Source organism: Agelaius phoeniceus, chromosome 8 (assembly GCF_051311805.1).
Source record: "Agelaius phoeniceus isolate bAgePho1 chromosome 8, bAgePho1.hap1, whole genome shotgun sequence".
NCBI lineage: Eukaryota > Metazoa > Chordata > Aves > Passeriformes > Icteridae > Agelaius > Agelaius phoeniceus.
In genome coordinates, this window is record NC_135272.1 from 29,339,817 (window position 1) to 29,358,638 (window position 18,822).

The following is an 18,822-nucleotide window of genomic DNA, read 5'->3' on the forward strand; positions in this document are numbered from 1 at the left end:
GGAATGTCCCAGGCCAAATCTCCACAGCAGAGGAGACAGACCAGCCTGACTCACAGGTCAATATTCACTTCTCCACATTGATTTTGTCACCTGAACTGATCCAAGACCAAGGTCAAACCCACTGGTGGAGTTCAGATGAAAGCCATGACCCTTTTCACGAGGAGAGTCAGCCTGTAACAGCTGGTCTGGGATTTCATTGTGGCATCCACAACATGCCCTTCACTTTGACCATCCCAGAAAAAGGCTCTTAAACCAAGTCAGAGAGTCCCCTCCTGTCCCCAGCAAGACCTGCACCATCTTTGCTTGCAAGAGCAAAAATGCCCTGATTCACTCTCAGCAGGTTCAGCTCTCGGGCAGGCTGGGTCTTTTCTGAAATTCCTATAACTGAACTGGTTTTCCCCTAAATTGGTAAGAAACATTTTTGTCAGCTTTGACCTCATTTTGATTGAAATGACAAAGAATAAATCCTGACAGCTGTGTTTTGAGTGCATGTATTTGTAACCAAACACTCTGATGCTCCTTTTAAAACTATTTACAAGATGACGCACGTTAACTATGCTGCTCTGAAAGAATTTTAAAGACATTTTACAAAATACTGAAATCATAGTGAAATGGGCTGGACCACTCTGGGGAACTTGTTCAAGTTGGCTCAGAGGGCTGAATAAATGTTTTCTGGGAGCTCTCCAGTTTCTGACTCATTTCAGCCTGGAATATCCATTGGAAGCATAACACTTTCCTCAGTTCCAGTCTAACTCCACCAGCACTCACAGAACATAAGAGCTGCTAAGAAACTTTCCCCTACCTAAGCTGCAACTTTCCAAACACCAAGGACATCAGTTGAGAGGTGAGGGTCTGTCCCTTATAACCCTTTTTCATGTTGCCCAGCCAGGACCCTGTTGGCTTTTCCTGAATAAACTGTGTTAGGATGGCAAGAGAGAAGCCCCACAGCAGCCCTTGGACCTCTGACAGCAGAGGCTGCTTCCTCTCCTGACCATCCCTACATTTTTCCCACTTTATGGGTATTGCACTATTTTCCTCCAGATTTTCCACGGCCAAGTTGTATAAATCCTACTTAGAACTTGTCCAGCAAGGCAGAGGCATGCTCAGAAAGGGTTCTGCAGAGAGCTGTTTGCTCTTCACCAGAAGTCCAGGAGCATTCCTATTTTGTCCATCGTGTCTGGTGCCTGGCACAGGTCTGCCCCCACTGAGTGACAGCTGTGGCTTCAGTGCCCTGCTGGTGAGGGGCTGGGATGCTCCCAGCTGCTCCATGACTGGGCACAAATCTTACAGCAGGAACCCGGCTGTCACTGGCTTCCCATGGGCGAGCAGGGAATGTAGGAAGCTGCAGAGCAGTGACAGGAAAGAAAACAAAACAAAGAGTGAGCAGACCCTGCTTGCAGGGGTGAGGATTTCTGCAGCAAACAGCTGTCTCAGAGTGAAAGATTTACCAACCCTAATTATTGCCTTTTTTGTGTGTGTTTCAAGGGTGAGCCTTGTTATGTTCAGGTGTTTTGTTTCACCTGCTTTTTGAACATTTGCTTTAAGCTTCAACTACCACCTTCCTTGAAGCAAATATCTGGGATCCTGGGAATGTTTGTGTCCCTAATTTTCTCTGCCACTGCCTGCTATGTAGAGAGCTCTGTGTATTTTGGATTCTGTAAGAGGACACCTGACTCCTTCTAACCGCTCTTGTTCTATTTTATTTGCTCCTGGTGTTGTGATTATGCAACAATGTGAACTGCAAACTAAAGAAAAAGTCCTGCAAAATAAAGGAAAACCAAATAAAACCCCTGGATTTTATGATGCCTCAATCTCTCAGCCTTGTTTGGTAATTTATCTGGTCACAGAATGAAATGTGGGTTAAGGAGGGCAGATTTAAATTATTAAAATCAAGAGGGAGGAGGAGAAAGGATCAAAGACCACAACCGGGATATTGTGCTGAAGATGAAAGAAACTAGTAAAAACAAAGCCCTTTTGTCCCAGTCAGCATTTGCACATAATTCTCTGGGACAGACCAAACCTGGACTTTGGTCAGTGCTAGGCAGCTGGACAAGCACTCTGCAAACACACAGTGCAGGGCTGCAGGGGCTGCACACAGCAGCCCTGTGCTGGTGGCTGTGGAAGGGGCTGACATTCTTTTTCCAGCTTGGAGGAGGCCTGCAGGAAGAACTCTGCTGAAAACTTGAAGTTATGCCCTGCTAAAGGCTTTTCTCTGCCAGTGTTTCAGCAGCACCTGGCCTCACCAGAGTGCTCTCAGCATCACCCTCCCCACATCAATGCAGCAATGGCAACTGATGTCATGAACAACCTGGCTGGAGAAGGGCCCTAAATTTTACCCAGGAATGTGCTTTGCTGTCTGCCCAGCTGAGGCATTTACCTGATCTGTAAATTACTGAACAGACCCCTAAATCAGGTCCAAACATGTATCTTATTTCCCTCACACTTTTCCAACATTCTTCTGGACTTCTTCACTACCTCATCCACTTCAGTGCCAGGAGAGTGTTATCTGAGCATCCACACTCTCTACTGCAGCATCTGCTGGATCACAGGGAGAAATTCCCTTTGGCTGCTGGGTCTGGGAGTGAGTGCTGCAGGATCCTGAGATCCAGTGACTGGCTGGAGGCAGGAGAGCAGGAGGAACAGCAAACCCCTTCCAGAGCCATCCACAAGGAGCAGCTGGAATGCAGAGCACAAGTATGCCTGGAGAAATTTGTGGATGTGACAGCCTGGTCAGAGAGTGAGAAAATCAGATAAGTTTTCTCATGGCTGACTTGTGAGACTTTAGGGAATTGTGGGGAAATGATGATAGCTTGTTACTGTGAACAACCTGCAGGTGGTGTTTTCCTACTCTCTGTTTTCCTGGTTTTTTCAGAGATTGTTTATAAGAAAGGTGTTTTTGTTAATTAGTCAGTCAGGTATTGATTGATTGACCAGTCTGGTCTGTATGTATTGGAACAGTCTATAAAAGAGAGAATTTTGGTATTAAAGCTGCTGCTGTGCAAACCAGCCTTCTGGTGAGTCTGTGCACTTTCTTACTCAATAGCCACAGAAATTCCTTTTAGAAACAGGACTTTTTCCCTTGGTTCAGCCTTGCAAAGATATGGAGGGATACAGGAGTGAAGGACACAGACCTTTCCTTGCAAAACAAGGTCTGTGCATGCTCTGGTCTAGCCAGGGATGCTACCTGGGCAGATTTCTAATTTAATGGGGAGCTCCCACCACCTTCCCTTTGAGAGGACAGCTAGAGACCCTTTGCTGCAGGCTGAGAGGGTCACAGTCACTCCACAGGCTGTCCCCAGCAGCAATCCTGCAGGGGCAGAGCATCTCCTCAGGGCAGGGTGTGCCATGGAGCTTCTCTGGCTCCCCATGGGTCTGAGAGGGGTGACTCAGGCTTTGTGACTGTCACACTCCCCGTGTGACTCAGAGCTGCTGCTGGATGACTGCAGCATCCCTGCACAGCCCCGGGGAGGCAGATGAGTACCAAGGGCTGTGTCACCCCTTCTCTGTCCCGGCACGCCTGGGGAAGGAATCACCCTGCTGATCATTGCTAGTGATAGTGCCTTATTTCAACACACACGTGCTTATTCAAAGCATCTCCTTCATCACTCCCTCTTTGTCCTCCAGCCTCTTCTTCCACCTTGAGAGTGAAGGATGGGTCAAGGAACAGCACACGATTGTCAGGGCGTTGCTGGAAGCGCCGAGCAGTGGAATGGCCCAAGTGTAGCCACAGAAATGCTCTCTCAGTTTTCCCTGAAGTGTTTGTGGGCAATAAACTCCCATATTTTCCCATTGCTTAACTGGAAGAAATAATGAGGAACAGGGGTGATGACAGACCAGCTAACATTTCTCTCAGCTTATGGCTAAACAGAGAACATGAAGTTTTGCAGGACTCCCTGCACAGCTAAACTGCTGGGTGGTGTGGAGATCTAGACAGCAAATGAGTTCAGGACGGGGACAAGTCTGTGGAGGAGAGCTCTCTTGGCAGCTATTTAAACCCATGGGCTGACTGCAAGTCTTTGCCAAAAAGTCTCTTGGCCAAACAATGGCACAGCCAGAGGGGGAATCCTGCACTTACCAGGTTATACTCTCCCACAAACATCTGCTCCTGCCCACTGTTGGAAGTAAAATATTGCAATAAACAGCTCTTTGGTCTCACACCATACAATAAATAATATTAAACTGTTGTTATTGGATCCCTTTGGTCCAGCATTAACTCCTTTCTTTTGTTTTTTTTGACTCAGTTAAACTCTAACAACAAAGGACAGTTTAGACAGAGATGAGATTTCTGCTGGCTATACTGAAACAGAATTTAGTGCCACTTTATTAAAACATTAGCTCAGAGATTTCAACTCACTATGTACTTTGCTTCATATCAGGTAGAAGGTGGCTGGAGTGAAGAGCAGGGAGTGAAAAGCCATCCCACTGGAGGCTGTGTGGTGGTGTTTGCAGGGGTCCAAGGACAAGTAGAGATGGGAATCTTGACTCCATGTTTCAGAAGGCTGATTTATTATTTTATGATATATATTATATTAAAAGAAAATGATATCTTAAAAGTTACTAAAAGAATAGAAGAAAGGATTTCATCAGAAGGCTAGCAAGGAATAGAAAAGAATTTCAATAAAATCTTGTGACTGCTCACAGCCTCAACACAGGTGGCTGTCATTGGTCATCAAGCAAAAACAATTTCACATGCTGGGTAAACAATTCTCCAAATCACATTCCAAAGCAGCAAAACACGGAGAAGCCGAAGCTTCTCAGGAGAAAAGATCCAAATGAAAGGATTTTTCATAAAATAAGTCAATGACAAGGCTGGCTCCCAGAAATCACACACTTCTCTTTGTGCCACGGGCAAGAGCCTCCACCTCCTTCATGAAGCGCAGGCACAGCTCCTCCTGCCAGGGCAGGGCCACGCACTGCACGGCCACGGGCATCCCCACGGCTCCTGACACGGCCTGCAGGAGGTCAGGGAATGCTGAGTCAGGGCTGCAGGGCAGGCACGGGACAGGGCAGGGAGGGAGGGCAGGGGAAGGGCCAGCGAGGGCACAGCTGCCAGGCTGACAAACTGCAAACCGTGCTGCTGAACCAGCTCCAGCTGCGCTGCTCAGCTCCCGCTAGGAGATGGAGACAAGCCTTGGGCCCACGTCCCAGGGGTGCCACTCTGCTGGTTCCAAGACCTGAGCTCTTTTGCTGCTGACCTCTCTCAGCCTCTTGTCCCAGGGGTCCCCGTAGTGCCCTCGGTAGTGCTTCAGCTCCTCCTCGTCGGCTCTCGTGACCGTGCTGACCGGCACCACCCCGGCAGGGAAGTCCAGCACGTTGTACAGATGGGTGTAGGAGGTTGCAGCTGGGACACAGAGCATGCAAAATGGCAAAATTGAATGTGCTGGGTCAGCAATGACCTCCAGATGGTAACCTGAGTTGCAGGGATTGCAGGCTGGAGTTGCTGGTCCAGAGGAGGCCCTGAAAACGTGCTGCCTCAAAGGGACCTTTAATGGAGAAGTTTGAGTGACAGAGAGCAGTGACCTGTGCATTCACCTGTCACTCGTGGGGAGATTAGATGTGCTCTGTGAGGAACCAATTCAGAGTCTGCATCTATCCCTGGGGGAAAATCCCAGCTATCTTTTCAAGATATTCCTGATGTCCAGTGATGCAACATCACCGTGGGGATTTTGGATCCCAAAAGGTCATTGCTAGAGGGGTGGAGGACCCTGACTTGCTGGAAGGTATAAAAAAAGGCCTTTTTCTGCAAGTCACATGCAATGAGCCTTCCTGCTGTTTGCAGAGTTTTGGGAAATGTGAGACAGCTGCATCCAAAAGAGCCTGGTCCTGTACCAAAATCTGCCACAGCTGTCCTCACTGCCACCCTCTGCTGCAGGAGCAGCTCTGGGGCTTTCTGCAGCAGAAAAACAGGGAAAACTCACCCATGAACAGCTGGGACAGAGGGACCACTTATGGCTGCCCCAGAATTACCCACACATCTTCAGCTCAGATGAGGTGGGGTGTGAGAAGACCCACCCAGAGCCTCTCCTTTGCCTTCTCCCCGAGGGCAGAGCCAGCACCGTGCATGGTTTGGGGAATGTCCATGGACTCAAGTGTCCTGCTGCAGCTCTGCCCACAGACACACCCTGGGTGTGTGCAGGGACACTTGTGTGCCCTGTGTGTCCTCAGGGACGTTACCAAAGAGCTTCCCAGCATAGCCATGGTTGAAGGCTGGCCCCAGCACGGGACAAAGGATCACATCCAGCCTCAGCTGCCTCCATTTGGTGATGAACTCTGTGCGGTAAGCCTGCAGGGAAAGGAACAGAAGATGTCAGGGGTGTCTGTTGGACAGCAGTGGCAGATCAGTGCTGACACAGGAAAAGGAGGGAGAAAGTCTTGCTGGATACAGCAAAAAAATTATTTAAGATAAAATCTGAACTGTGCTTTGAAAGGGTCAAGGGAGTTTGTTCTTCCATTTTTAGGTTTCCTGTCAGAATACCATGTGCTGCCCAGACCTAGACATTAATGCTAGGTGTGTGATTCAGAACTGATTTATTTGAGTATTAACCCAATCTTTTCCATGAACAGCTTTGTTTTAGAATTATATTGAATGGAGATCAACAGCAGTTTGTTTGGATGACTAAAAAGTCACATTTCCTAAAAGCTTTCGTTATTCTGGTATAAGTATTAAAAAACATGAAGCCAAAATACTTCCAAAAAACCTTCATTCATTCTACATGAGGATACAGGTAAGGAGAGGACATTTGGGCAAGCCCCAGGACATCCCCCAAAACAGGAGGCACAGCTCCAGGCTTGTACTGCAGCTCCAAGAGAAATCCAGATTTGAAGTCTGGTTTAGCACAGCTTTGCTGAACATCAGGCAATGAATGAATCCATCCCCAAAGAGAGGTCCCATTTTGTCATAGCAAACAGACACAGATGGAACCACAGTCGTTTCTGCAGCCATTTTCTGGCTACAGGGACACATCTGGGCCATGGCCCAGCCCCTGTCCTGCACAACCCTTTCACAGCAAGCTTTCTGTACAAGAGTCTTCCAGCTCTCTCACAAAAGGCCTGGCCTTGGGGCTATTTTTAATCTGACCTCAATTTCCACCTGCAGTCTGAGATCCTTCCTGCTGAAAGTTCAACAAATGAGATGTGTTTCCAGGAAATACAGTCACTGCAGCTAACCTGATTTTTTTTTTTCTTTTTCTGAGAGAAAAGCTGGTCACTAGCCAAAAGTTTTGAATCGGCTCTTGTTTGCAGTAGATGAAAACATGTGAATATGGTTTCACTAAGCTATAACAATTCAAAATATCTCTGAAGCCATCAAATCTTCTAAAGTGTTTTCTTTTTGGCTTTTTTGTTTGTTTGTTTGTTTTTGTGGTGGCTCTTTTTTGTGTGTGTTTTGTTGGTTTGTCTGTCTTGGATTTTTTATGTTTATTTCTTTGGTTTGGTTTTCTGTGGGGTTTTTTTTCAGGAATGGGAGAGGAATCTGTTTTCACCTTAAAAAAACCCCCATGCCTATTTCATTTCAAGCACTCCCACCAGTGACCAGGCAGCTTTTTAGGAGTTTTTCCTCTGCCCTATAATTTGTCAGACCACAGTGCACACACGCATGGAGTGAGTGGCACTGATAGGGGCTGGTGGTGCAGGCTGGGGGGATGCTGCTCCTCGGGGAGGGCTGTGAGGGTGTCACAGGGAACACAGATCCTGCCTTGTGGGAGGACACCAAAACAGCCTCCTCAGCGTTGCAAAACACCAGCTGAAAGAGGATACTCCCTATAAATAGACAGAGGCAGCGGAAAATACCAGCGAGGAGAGGTGCTATTTAAACACAAGGACAAAAATAAAATAAGGATAAACTGGAAGGGAGTAAAGAGCAAAGGAAAAATGGTGGTTTTCCAACCATCAGAGCAGAGACAAGAGGAGGCAGTCAATAAAACCAAATTGAAGCATAAAACTTAGCTGGTTTAAAAGAGGAACCTGGTCAGCTTGTGGCAGCACTGGATGCGGTTGTCCAGGAAAAAGCTTCCTGTCTGAGGTTCCTGATCTCAAATGAGTTCATAAGGAAGCTACCTAAGTCACAGGGTTCATGTAGAAAAGTTTTGACTCCTAATGTCTCTGCTTGATAGTTCGAGTATAGCCTTAGGTCAGAACAGTAACACCTAATAATTGAAACGAAGAATTCACAACAAGAGACAGAAAAGACAAAATGAAGCCTCATCTTTAGTGGCTGTTCCTATGCTGTTTTTGCTTAAACAGTGCAGGGCAAAGTATGGTGAATAATTTCCAACCCCAAGTCCATCACTGAGTGCAAAGTAACTGCTTGGAAACTTTAGAGACCACTCACTACAGTAAGAAAAATAAAGTTAAAATCACATTACCGCCACTGCCCTATGCTGATCCCAGAGGTTTTTGGCAGACCTGGAAAGGTGACAGAATTAATGAGCTTTGTGGCAACAGAAAATAGTTAATAAAATGCACAGACAGCCCATTTTTAAGAAAACTGCACAACCCTTCTGGGAACAAGCAATGGTACCACCCAGCTGATCCCCTTAGAAGTACATCAAAAGAGCTTTTGTTGAAGCATGCCAGAAGATCTGGATAAAAATCAGTGTTCTAAATTCATTAGCTACCAGTTTGGTGTGTCTGTGCCTCTCTTGGAGGTGCAGGTGCCTCACACCACACTGCACGTGCAGGCAGAGACCTCTGCATTAACTTGGCACGGGATGCTCTGGGTACCACCCAGACAGGGAAAACAGCCCTTATCTCCCTGTGCTGATCTCCAGGGAGCCATCCCAGCCCTGCTACCCTGAGGATCCTTAAGCCCTTAAACACCCCCTGGCTGAGAATGCCTGGATTAGGCGGTGCTGAGCCTGGGTGGTGCAGAGGCAGCACGCCCCACTGGCTCAGCCTGTGCCACCATGGCAGGGCTTTGCACAGCTGGCATCTGCCTGCATGAGCAGGTGGGCACAGGCAGGCACATCCCCTTCTCCAGAGCTGCCCCAGGGTGCCTTACCCCACTCCACAGAGAGCGCCGAGATCCCGAGCAATGCGTGGGTACTTTTGGAGGGAAGAGGAAAACTTGGGATTAGTCAACAGCAATGCAGCTGGAATAGCTGGCTGCCCTGGGACTGCATTTTGGGCATCTGTCTTCTCCTGGCGCTGAAGGACAGGCCAGTTCCAGTGAAGAGGGTTTATTCCCACAGTAATTTACACATTTAATCACTACAGCTCTTACAAATAAGGCTCTAGACCACACTAGTAGTCCTGGAAATCATCTTCTGGATGTGGGAATGCTGCTTAGATCCTTGCTAGTGATATTCTTTCCCTGGAGCTCATTGCTGGGAGGGCTGTATGCTCACAGCTCATCGTATTTCAAGCTCCCCATGCAAAACTCCCACAAAAGGCTGTCAGACTCACTTGATAAGTTCATCTTGGGTTTAAAAATTAAATGTATTTCATTATGAAGCCCATCAGGCAATTAACATGAAGCAGCCAAGAATTCCTGGGTGGTACAATTTACCTCCCTGCACAAGGAAGCCTCCCCACCTTGCAGGTCTCCTATACCACAGGTGAGACACACCCACACACTTACTATGGGTTTCAGAATGAAAGCCAAGATCCTTTTCACCAGAGCAGGAAGCCTGTAAGTATTGTACTGGGATTTCAGGTTGGGATCCACGATGTCTCCTTTGCTGGAAGAGCAGAGAGTGAAAAGTCAGGACAAGTCACCTGTAGACAGAGCAATGGGAACAACAGTGCTGCTCCCAAGGCAGGGTTTGTCTTGGAGGGGAGCTGCTAGAAGAAAAAATCTGCCCACTTCAACAGAAAACACTGAGCAATAAATGCTGAGGTAAACATGTAATGGTCATGGCAAAAGTGACAGATAAATCAGCACTTTACTGCCTGTGTCATCAGGGCCATAAAAGTTGTGGGGGCTTTGCAGTGGTGGGGCCATGCACAGCCCCGGGCATGCTGAGGTGAGAGAGTGTCTGGGTGTCAGCCGTGTGTGTGAACGGCCTGCTGCTCGTGCTAGAGTCACCCTGCCAGAAACTGCTCCTCTGCTGCTCATTGCTCAGTCTGTACACACAATATCAACGCTCTGGATGCAGCCAGTGGCCTCACAGTTGCAGGTTTCACTGCAGCCCACACAGCAATGGGTTTTACTCACAAGCAGTCCACCAGGTGGGCGGCCCCATCCGAGAAAATCCCTCTGGTGAACAGCTCATCCACCACGTAGTCAATCTTTGGTGGGGCAAAGGGAACGAGCTGCAAGAAAACCATCCCTGTCCAAGAGGCAGCAAGGGTGAATGACTCAGAGAGCCCTCTGTGAGCCTCCCTGCCTCATCAACCCTCACCAGGGGTCAGTGGGAATGGTGGGAGGCTTACACCTTCCTTTGCTGCTCCAGGACAGCAAGGCCTCATTTTCATCTGCCTGCTGTCCTTTCCCATTAGCCCCACACAAGGCATTAATGCATATTGGGACCTGGCACAGGCTCCACTCCCCCACATTCTTAGAGAAGAATTCTTAGAAACTTCAAACCACTGGTTTTAAATTTTCTTAAAATTATTTTGCATCATTGGAACAGCTACCACATAGAAATTTCCACTGGTGGAACCACAGAAAAATGTAGGCTAAAATAAGTCCCTGGAGGGTCAATTGTTCCAACTTTCTTCCCACTTACCCACTAGGAAATCTACAAGCTGTGTTTAACAGCTGAGGGACCACTGAAACTGTTTTGAGTTTCACATTTATGGGAACACCAAGCACGACGGAAACAACACTGCTTGGGCTGAGGTGGAGATATCTAAACATAATCATTATGTCTGCTAGGCCAGAAATATAAACAAGATCACTCCAGTTTAGAAAACAAGCTGTTGCATTTGCCTTTCTCTTTTACGAGGAGCAAAAATGGAGACAGAAAGTGATTTATCCAGAGTTTGTTAGGAGCAGGGTAACAGCTCCAGGCAACCCCAGGCATGGACACCCACCATGTGGCCTGCATCCTGGAGGAGCTCCCTGGTGAGCTGCACAGCCCGTCTCATGCTGGGCGAGGGCTGGAAGTAACCATCCCCTTCGTAGAACCCGACACGAAGAGGCCCCGAGCTGCTGTAAACCTGGGAGAGGGGGAGCCACGACTGCATCCAGGAGAGGAGCCAGACTGGGCTGCTCCCAGGGCTCAGGGTGTCAGGACATCCCTCTGGCTGTCCCGAGCAGCCAAGATCCCTGCCAGAGGGCTCAGAGACCCTGGCACAGAGCCCAAACACCTGTGGGTTTGTTTATGACCCGTGGAGCAAGTTACCAACCTTAGATGAAGATCTGCAAGTCATGACAAATTAAGTACAATGAATTTATCACAAGGTGAAAAAGTAGATTTTGGGGTTTTTAGAGTGGGGATTCAGCGGGGCAAGATGGAGGGATCTGGGTGTGTCCAGCCTTTCTTCTTCTTCTTCTTGGCCTCCATCTTCTGCTGTGATGTTGGCACTTTTAAGATTGGTTTAGAGTAGAAGCTCACTCTCTAACATAGGTGATAGGTATTGGAAAGTAATTGTAAACATTTTACATGTAGCTTTTAGTATAAAGACATAACACCACCCTGGGGCAGGCAGAGTGCCTGGACTGTCCTGCTGGATGGACCTCGGCAGGACAGGAGAAAGAATTTTATGGATTAGATACAATAAACAACCTTGAGACCAAGAACTGAAGAGCTCTGACCCCTTCTTCAAGCACCAGGCTGGGAAAAGAGACTTTCCAACTTTTCTCGGGGTCACTCTGACCAGCAAGAGACCCTGACATCAGGGAGGCACCAGGTGAGCTCTCCTGGGTTGGGGGAAGGATGGGAGGAGCAGGGCTGGTGAAAAGCAGTGCTGTCCAGAACACAGGTCTGCAGCAGTGTCCTTGGTGTGGTCGTTTCACACCATCTCCTGCCTGCCAAACCTGCTGTGAGGCTGCTCCTGGGGTCACTCATGCTGGATGTCCTCTGTCCACAAAGGTGTGTGCTTCCCTGGGTTCTTTGCTATCTTGGAAATCTAGGAATTTCTGGAGATGGTTCTCTGTTGCTGGGCTGGTGGAGACATGGGAGCGGCTCTGAGCCTTACCTGCTCATTGAAGGGGATGGGGGGCACGCTGGGGTCCAGCTGGAACATCTCCTTGCACAGCAGAGCCTTCATGCACAGGGCCAGGCTGTCCACATCCCGTGCCATGGGCCCCAGCACCCCTGCCACTGCGAGCACAAAGGGCCTGTCACCTGCACTGCTGCACAGAGCTGCTGGTGGGGCTCCAGCATGGGGGAGTTCCAGGTCAGGGAAAAGAAGTGGGGAATGAGGGTGATGAGCAAGGAGGTCCAGCAGGAATAATCTGTCAGTCTCAGAGCACAGGCAGCCTAATGAGCTTGATGACCTCCTGGGCCAGGCTTCTGCAGTCCTGAGGAGAGAGGGCTGCAGCCTTCCCACCAATGCCTGGGGGGAGCTGAAGCTGTCAGAGCCTCCTGGCAGCATCTCCAGTGAGACATCCCAGGCCTTTGGCATGCACATCTCACACTCCTCCTGCCAGGCATTGCACTGCCTGGTTCCATTCCATCATTGCACTGATTTCATCCTGCTGAGGCTCAGCCAACACCAGCCACCACACAGAGCAGAACAAAATGGTGCAAAATGTCGTAGCAGGAGGCTGCTTTAATAATCACTGCTTTGGCTGGCTGTGAGGCACAGAGCAGGACAAGCACACTTGCTGGCATTTCAGCAGTTGGAGATGTAAGAGGCAAAGGTTTGATGTAGGAACATGCCATCATGGACTTACCTGACTGCATTCCCATGAGAGCACCAATGACTCCCTGTTTGCTGGGAATATAATGGGAAAGCAGATTAGCAGCAGGCTGTAGGGCAGGCCACCGTGCTGAGCTGCAAACTTCCCATTTGCCCTCAACCAAATCTAGGAGGGCAAAAGTTCCTGCAAAGACTTGACACTTCCTAGGCTATGAAGAAGAGTTACATGGTCTGGAAGATGCTAAGGACAGTATTTATTAATCTCTTTTCCCTGCTGCAACTAACTCCTTATCTATGGGCAAGCTACCTCTGATAAACAGAAAACTCTTACAAGAAAAGCAAGGGCTGGCAAACATCTGAAAAGGAGATCACCCTGTAGTATTTGCTTTCAGCTTCTTGGCCAGACCTATTAAAAACTGAATAAGTCTTTGTTGTGATACAGATTGAAGTCATCTTGTGTTATTAACAGAGCAAGTTCAGTGCTAACTTAACCCTGGAGGAAACCATGGGCACTACCACAGTTTGATGCACTTTGGGGGACACCTTGCAGCCTCCACAGCGTGTGGAAGAAGAGGAGAGGAGCTGGGGTGTACCTGATCCTGTTGCCTGTGGGTTTGAGGCCGCAGAGCCCGCAGAAGCTGGAGGGCAGGCGGATGCTGCCAGCCACATCCGAGCCCATGCCCAGGATGGAGCCTCCCCCTGCAATCAGAGCTCCCTCCCCTCCTGAGGAGCCCCCGGGGCTCTTCTGGGGGTTCAGAGGGTTCAAGGTCTGCCCAAAGATGAGGTTGCTGCAGTCATAGCTGGGGAGAGGAAGATCAGCAGGTGAGTGAGGTTCTTCTGCCTCTGCAAACCGTAAATGCAGGGCATGGAGCACCGTGGGGGGATGCGTGTGGAGTTGAGGTGGAATTGGCACAAAATACATTTGTTGAGACAGCTGAATTTAAGAAGGAAGAGGCATCAAATACAAGAGAAATCATTTTAGATCAAAGTAAGGAGGCAATTAATATGTGCAATTAGCTTGGATAGCAAGAGGCATGTGTCACAGTGTTTCCATGAAGGCAAACATGGCATTACTTTATCATGGTCTGTGGGATGTTGGTTTTCACAAAGGGGATTCCCCCCTGGTGCTTTAGGACCTGGACAATGACGCTGTCTTCTTCCTTCACTTGGCCCAGAAATTTCACCATCCCTCCAGAGGAGATGTGGCCCTTGGGCATGGAAACAAAGCTCTTTTTAGTGCAGGAGAGATGCTGCTTGGAGCTGTGACAAAACCAGACCTAATTCATCATGCCTCTTGTGGCAAAGCTCCCACCTAACTTTTCTCAGAGGCAGAACAGGACCTGACTATCCCAGGGAAAACCAGATCAGAACGGGTTACAAGTTTCTGGAGAACCCAAAATTTTAATCATAAGAAAGGCAGGTTTGCTGGTCCCACAGTATTGGACCCAGAACATCTTTGTCTGAGGGAGCTCTTAGCCAGTCCTGATGAGGATGGGACATCCTGGCCTGTTCCCAGACCCACAGCAAAAGGCAGAGGAACTGGGGATGTACCTTGCAATTAATGTGGTCCTTGATGCTGATGGGAATGCCATAGAGCAGCCCCTTCTCCTTTTGCTGCTTCAGTTTCTGGAGCTGATCCTCACATCCATAAATGAAGTCTGTCACACAGTTCACCTCCCGATTCACCTCCAAAGCCTCTCCAGAACACAGAAGAGCAGCAAGACAGAGGAATGGATGGAAGGAGACATTACATACTGAGTTTTCAAGCTGAATTTTTAACCTTCTCAAGGCTTTGGCATTATTGAGATTTTACCTATAAATTTAATATATTTCTTTCTGAGGTATTTATCTGCCCTGGATTCTGCCTGGCTTATTTGCCTGTAAGCCACCCTTCAGACATAACAGTACCATAAATTGTAATCCCCAGCATTGCTGGCTCTCTCAGCAAATGAGCTGATTTTTGATTTGAAAGTCCCACTGCAGGAGAGCCCTGCAGCATCTCTGCCATGCTGGAGGTATCACCCACCTTGTCCATGTAGGAGTAGAGGACACTTTCTGGGGACAGGGACCCCTCCTTCAGCTTCTCTGCCAGCTCCACCATTGTCAGAGAGAGGATTTGGGAGCTCTGGATGCCTGGGTTCTGCAAAGGGTGGAGAATTGGGTGCAGAGGGAAGAAAAAGACAGAAAAGGTTGGTTAAGTCTGCAAATACCCAATTCTAACATCTGCCCAGCAGTCACCTTGAGTGGAAAATTCTAGGATATACGCCCTGTAAACATGCAGACCTCCCACAGAGCACTGTGTGTGCTGGAGTGGGGAATTCACAGATGGGGAATTTGCTGAGTCTTAGTTCATAAAACTGGAACCAAAACAGGCAGAAAGCTGCACCTTGGCTGGAGAGTTGTATGGACCTGTAAGAGTGGTTAGACCTGTCTCTGTTTACTCTCTTACAGCCTTCACTCCCCTTCTAACTCTAACTCACTGAAGAGCAGTTCAACCAGCTAAAGTTTTACAAAATTTATCATTAACAAGGGGGGGAAAAAGCGTGTGGGCTGTTTGCAACCTCCCTTCCAAGAAAAGAATTGCAAGAGGTATTTCTTCTGGGTTTAAGACAGTTCCACAGGCCTGACCTCCTAAAATCCAGGTGCTTCTTTACCTGGGAATGGGCAGGTGGAAATGGCTTTTGGTCGTTGATGTGCAGGTGTTGGAAGGATGTGGAACCTCCTCGTACTTAGAGGATGATGGGGCAGACAGATCCCTATGGAGGGGCAGAGGAAAGAGGATGGGAGAGGAAAGGCTTGACAGTAGGGATGGATGAGGAGAATGGGTGTGGAGGGCTGGGATGGCGACCTGACTGAGAAGGTCCCGAGCTCCAACTTTTCTTTCATCCTCAGGATTTCCTCAATGGGTCTGTATTGAGAAGTACTTAATTTACACAGGCTTTTGTGGGAGGCCTTCTGAGGCAATGGAGGGTGATGACCCTCACAAAACCTTGGGTTGGTGTTGCTACAAAACATGCCTGTGCCCCAGCCACCATTCACAGAGGGATTGATCAGAGCTCCCCCATTTCCTTGGTTACCCAAATTAGAATCCCTTCCTTGCAAATACCCCAAATTTACCTCTTGTTTGAGCCTGCGAGCTGCCTTCTCCATTCTCTCCAGGGCCAGGTGCCGAGACCTCCTTGCCTCATCCATCTTCTGCTGGACCTGCCTCCTTCCCAGCCATCTCAGGAGCACCACAGCTGCAGCTGAGCTGCACAGCAGAGCCGAGAGGGCACCGAGGTCTCCCCAGGACGCATCCAGGACCTGCCACAGTCGCTCTTGGGTCATGGCTTGTGTCTCTTCAGGCCAGCTGCAGACACCTGGCTCTCCCACCTCCTCCTCAGAGGGCTGATGAATGCAGACTGCGCTCGCCTACTGGGCAGCAGCAGAGTTGCTTTAACAAAGTCCAGGAATGGACTTTGCAAAGTGTGGACTTTGAAAGGGTCTGGCTGCTGGAGCAGCACTGAGGGTCAGGCTGCAGAGCTGTGTGCTCAGCTTACTCACTTGGGGGGTTCCCCAAGGCTGTGTCCCCCCAGCCAGTGGCTGTGGCTGTACCTGGATACACACACAGCTGAATGCCAGCACAGCCCAGCTCTGGGCTGGCCCTGCTATACCCACGTGTAGTAATTAATGAGCACTTAATTAATGAGCCCAATAGCAAGCAGTGCTCAGCCATCATCCCTGTCCCTCAGGCAGCATCACCTGCAGCCCCGTGAGCCTGGGAAAGTGTTCTGCTTGTCCTGGGAGCCCCATGTAGGGAGCCAAAGGGTCCCTGTGGAGAGATGGGAGCTCAGGAGATCCAAGAGAGGTGCAACAGTGACTCTGGAAGTGCAGTGTGGGAGGAACTCTCTGAAGGTGCCTTCAAGGAGTGACTGCTCTGTATAATTTTCACGAACAGCCCCTTTGAAAAGCATTTTGGCAACCTGAATCAGAGGGCAAGCAGTGTTGGGAAATCCCCTCTGATGGATTCAGAGTCTGCTCTCCTGTTTCTAACCCATCCTCCAGCCAGCAGAATGCCAAGGAGCTGGACCATGTAGCCAGACCAGCTGCCCCTTACCCAGCCATGGGTGCTCCCCTGCCTGGGACTGTTCTGTGGCTTAGTGCAAAAAGGAGAGGCTGAAAAAAATTAATTAACTTCTTTCAGTTCCCAAGCACCTGCAAGCCCACAGGGAAGGGACAGGGCATGCCTCTGAGAGCTCATTGCCAAGATGGAAGGCAACCTCCCTAATTCTGGAGAGATGCTGGCTCTGCTCCAGGCAGCAGGGTAGCACAGCTTGTAAGGGGAGAGCATCCAGAGTAACCACTGCTCTCTGGAGGAGGGGTCTCATTTGGGAACTGAAGCCAGTGGTTGTGCTGCTATATCATGTTACCTGCTTGCCTGTTACAGACATGTCCTGTGGGATTATTCCTGTGGCAGCAGGGAGGAAGTTGAGGAAGACATGAGACCCTGCAGAGAAACTGCTGACAGGAAAACTGAGGCAGATCCTCCCTATTTGGACAGGGCAGGCAGCAAAATGAGCCAAACAGCTCAGTGGGGATGCCACCAACCTCTCCCCACTGACTGGTCCTCACTGCCCCACCCCAGCCTTCAGTGCTGCCACTCACACCAACCTCTTGCTGCCCAGGCTGGGCTGGGAGCAGCCTCCAAGCTGGCCCATGTGGCAGCCTCAAGTCCCCAAAGCCCCCCAGCAGCTCCATCCCTGCCTGCTGCACTGTCCCATGGGCATGGCTTGCTGGAGGTCTTTGCTCAGGGCTTCCAGTGAGGAATAATTACAGGTTCAGGTTCACTGGTGCTCCATGGTTTGGACTCCTGCCCCCTGCCCACGTCCATGCCACTGAGAGAGGGGTTAAGCTAACAATGATGTGGTGCTTGGCTCCAGGAGCAGGGGTGCAGGTGGCACTGCCTTTCCTGGGACAAGTCCTCCAGGCCTGAATTTTAAAACAAACTCATAACCTCACCCAGCATTTTCCGTGTGGGAAGAAAGCACCTGTAACCCCACCCAGGCTCTTCTGGGCTTGGCTTTACATGGCATTCAGTCATGGGATGCCTGGAGCTCCCTCCCTCCTAAGCCTGCTGATAAAGAATGGGGGTCCTTGGGGGCTGCTTTCTCCTTGGCTGTGATAAACACTATCCCAAGCCCTTGAAAACACTCCATGCTTTTGCATGGTTTAAACTACGACAATACATTAAAAACCCAAACATTAATCCTGCCAGAGCAATTTGCTTTTGGCATTCCCACATTGGGAAAACACTTTTGCACTGTGGTATTCCTTTTGGAACACCCTTGGAAACCTGCTGGGAACAGCCAGTGCTGCCAACTCCAGCGACAGGGGCTGCCAGTGGCTGGAAAATCCTGCTGGAAAACCTGGGATGGGCCAAAGGGGAGGAGAAGATGTGCAGGGCAGGCTGTCTGCTCTCCCTCTGACCTTGGCACGCTGCTCAATACAGGCTTCAAACTGAAAGGGGGTGGATTTAGGTAAGATATAAGAAATTCTTTCCTTGGGGGTGGTGAGGCCCTGGCACAGGTTGCCCAGAGAAGCTGTGGATGCCTCATTCCTGGCAGTGTTCAGGACCTGGCTGGGTGAGGGTCTGAGCAAACTGCTCCTAGTGGAAGGTGTCCCTGCCCTTGGAAGGGGACTGGAAGGAGATATCTCTAAGGATCCTTCCAACACAAACTGTTCTGCAATTCCATGATTCCTTCTTCATGCTGTGCAGGGTGCTAGCAGCCCTGTGGGAAGTGGGCCAGCTCCATCCCTGCTTGCCAGAGTCTGCATGGAGGCTCAGCTTTCCCTTCTCTCTGCTGGTCTGTGCTAGGGAAAACGCCAGATTTCATCCCCAGGGAGCTGAGAACAGAGGGGAAAATCTCTGCTCCTACAGTGCTCCAAGGAGTAGTCTGAGCATCTCAGACAGAACCAGTGCCTGTGCCCCAGTTTCCCCATTTGTAAGAGACAGTTCACGTTCTTGTATTTCCCTGGGGTGATTAAAATCCACCCCAACCCCAAACACAAACACAGACTTGAAATGACAGACATAAC

General features: G+C 49.4%; 1 protein-coding gene across 1 annotated transcript; it reads right to left on the bottom strand.

The window, feature by feature from the left end:
• Nucleotides 1-4,298: 4,298 nt before the first annotated feature.
• LOC129123840 (vitamin D3 hydroxylase-associated protein-like) lies at nucleotides 4,299-16,589 on the bottom strand. The gene is made up of 15 exons (XM_054638459.2): nucleotides 15,865-16,589; nucleotides 14,774-14,887; nucleotides 14,299-14,442; nucleotides 13,822-13,955; nucleotides 13,341-13,547; nucleotides 12,782-12,822; nucleotides 12,082-12,206; nucleotides 10,975-11,100; nucleotides 10,154-10,251; nucleotides 9,578-9,677; nucleotides 8,999-9,042; nucleotides 8,364-8,403; nucleotides 6,175-6,283; nucleotides 5,196-5,341; nucleotides 4,299-4,952 (listed from the first exon to the last, which is right to left on the bottom strand). Exons 1-15 carry the CDS (start codon nucleotides 16,072-16,074, stop codon nucleotides 4,824-4,826), a joined length of 1,767 nt encoding a protein of 588 aa, XP_054494434.2. The 5' UTR covers nucleotides 16,075-16,589; the 3' UTR covers nucleotides 4,299-4,823.
• Nucleotides 16,590-18,822: the final 2,233 nt, after the last annotated feature.

Coding starts and splice junctions, on each gene's coding strand:
- LOC129123840 (XM_054638459.2), bottom strand. CDS start 16,074: ATGACCCAAGAGCGACTGTGGCAGGTCCTGGATGCGTCCTGGGGAGAC. Junction 14,888..15,864: donor CTCGCAGGCTCAAACAAGAG/GTAAATTTGGGG, acceptor CACCCTTTGCAG/AACCCAGGCATCCAGAGCTC. Junction 9,043..9,577: donor CTTTCATTCTGAAACCCATA/GTAAGTGTGTGG, acceptor TCCCTCCAAAAG/TACCCACGCATTGCTCGGGA.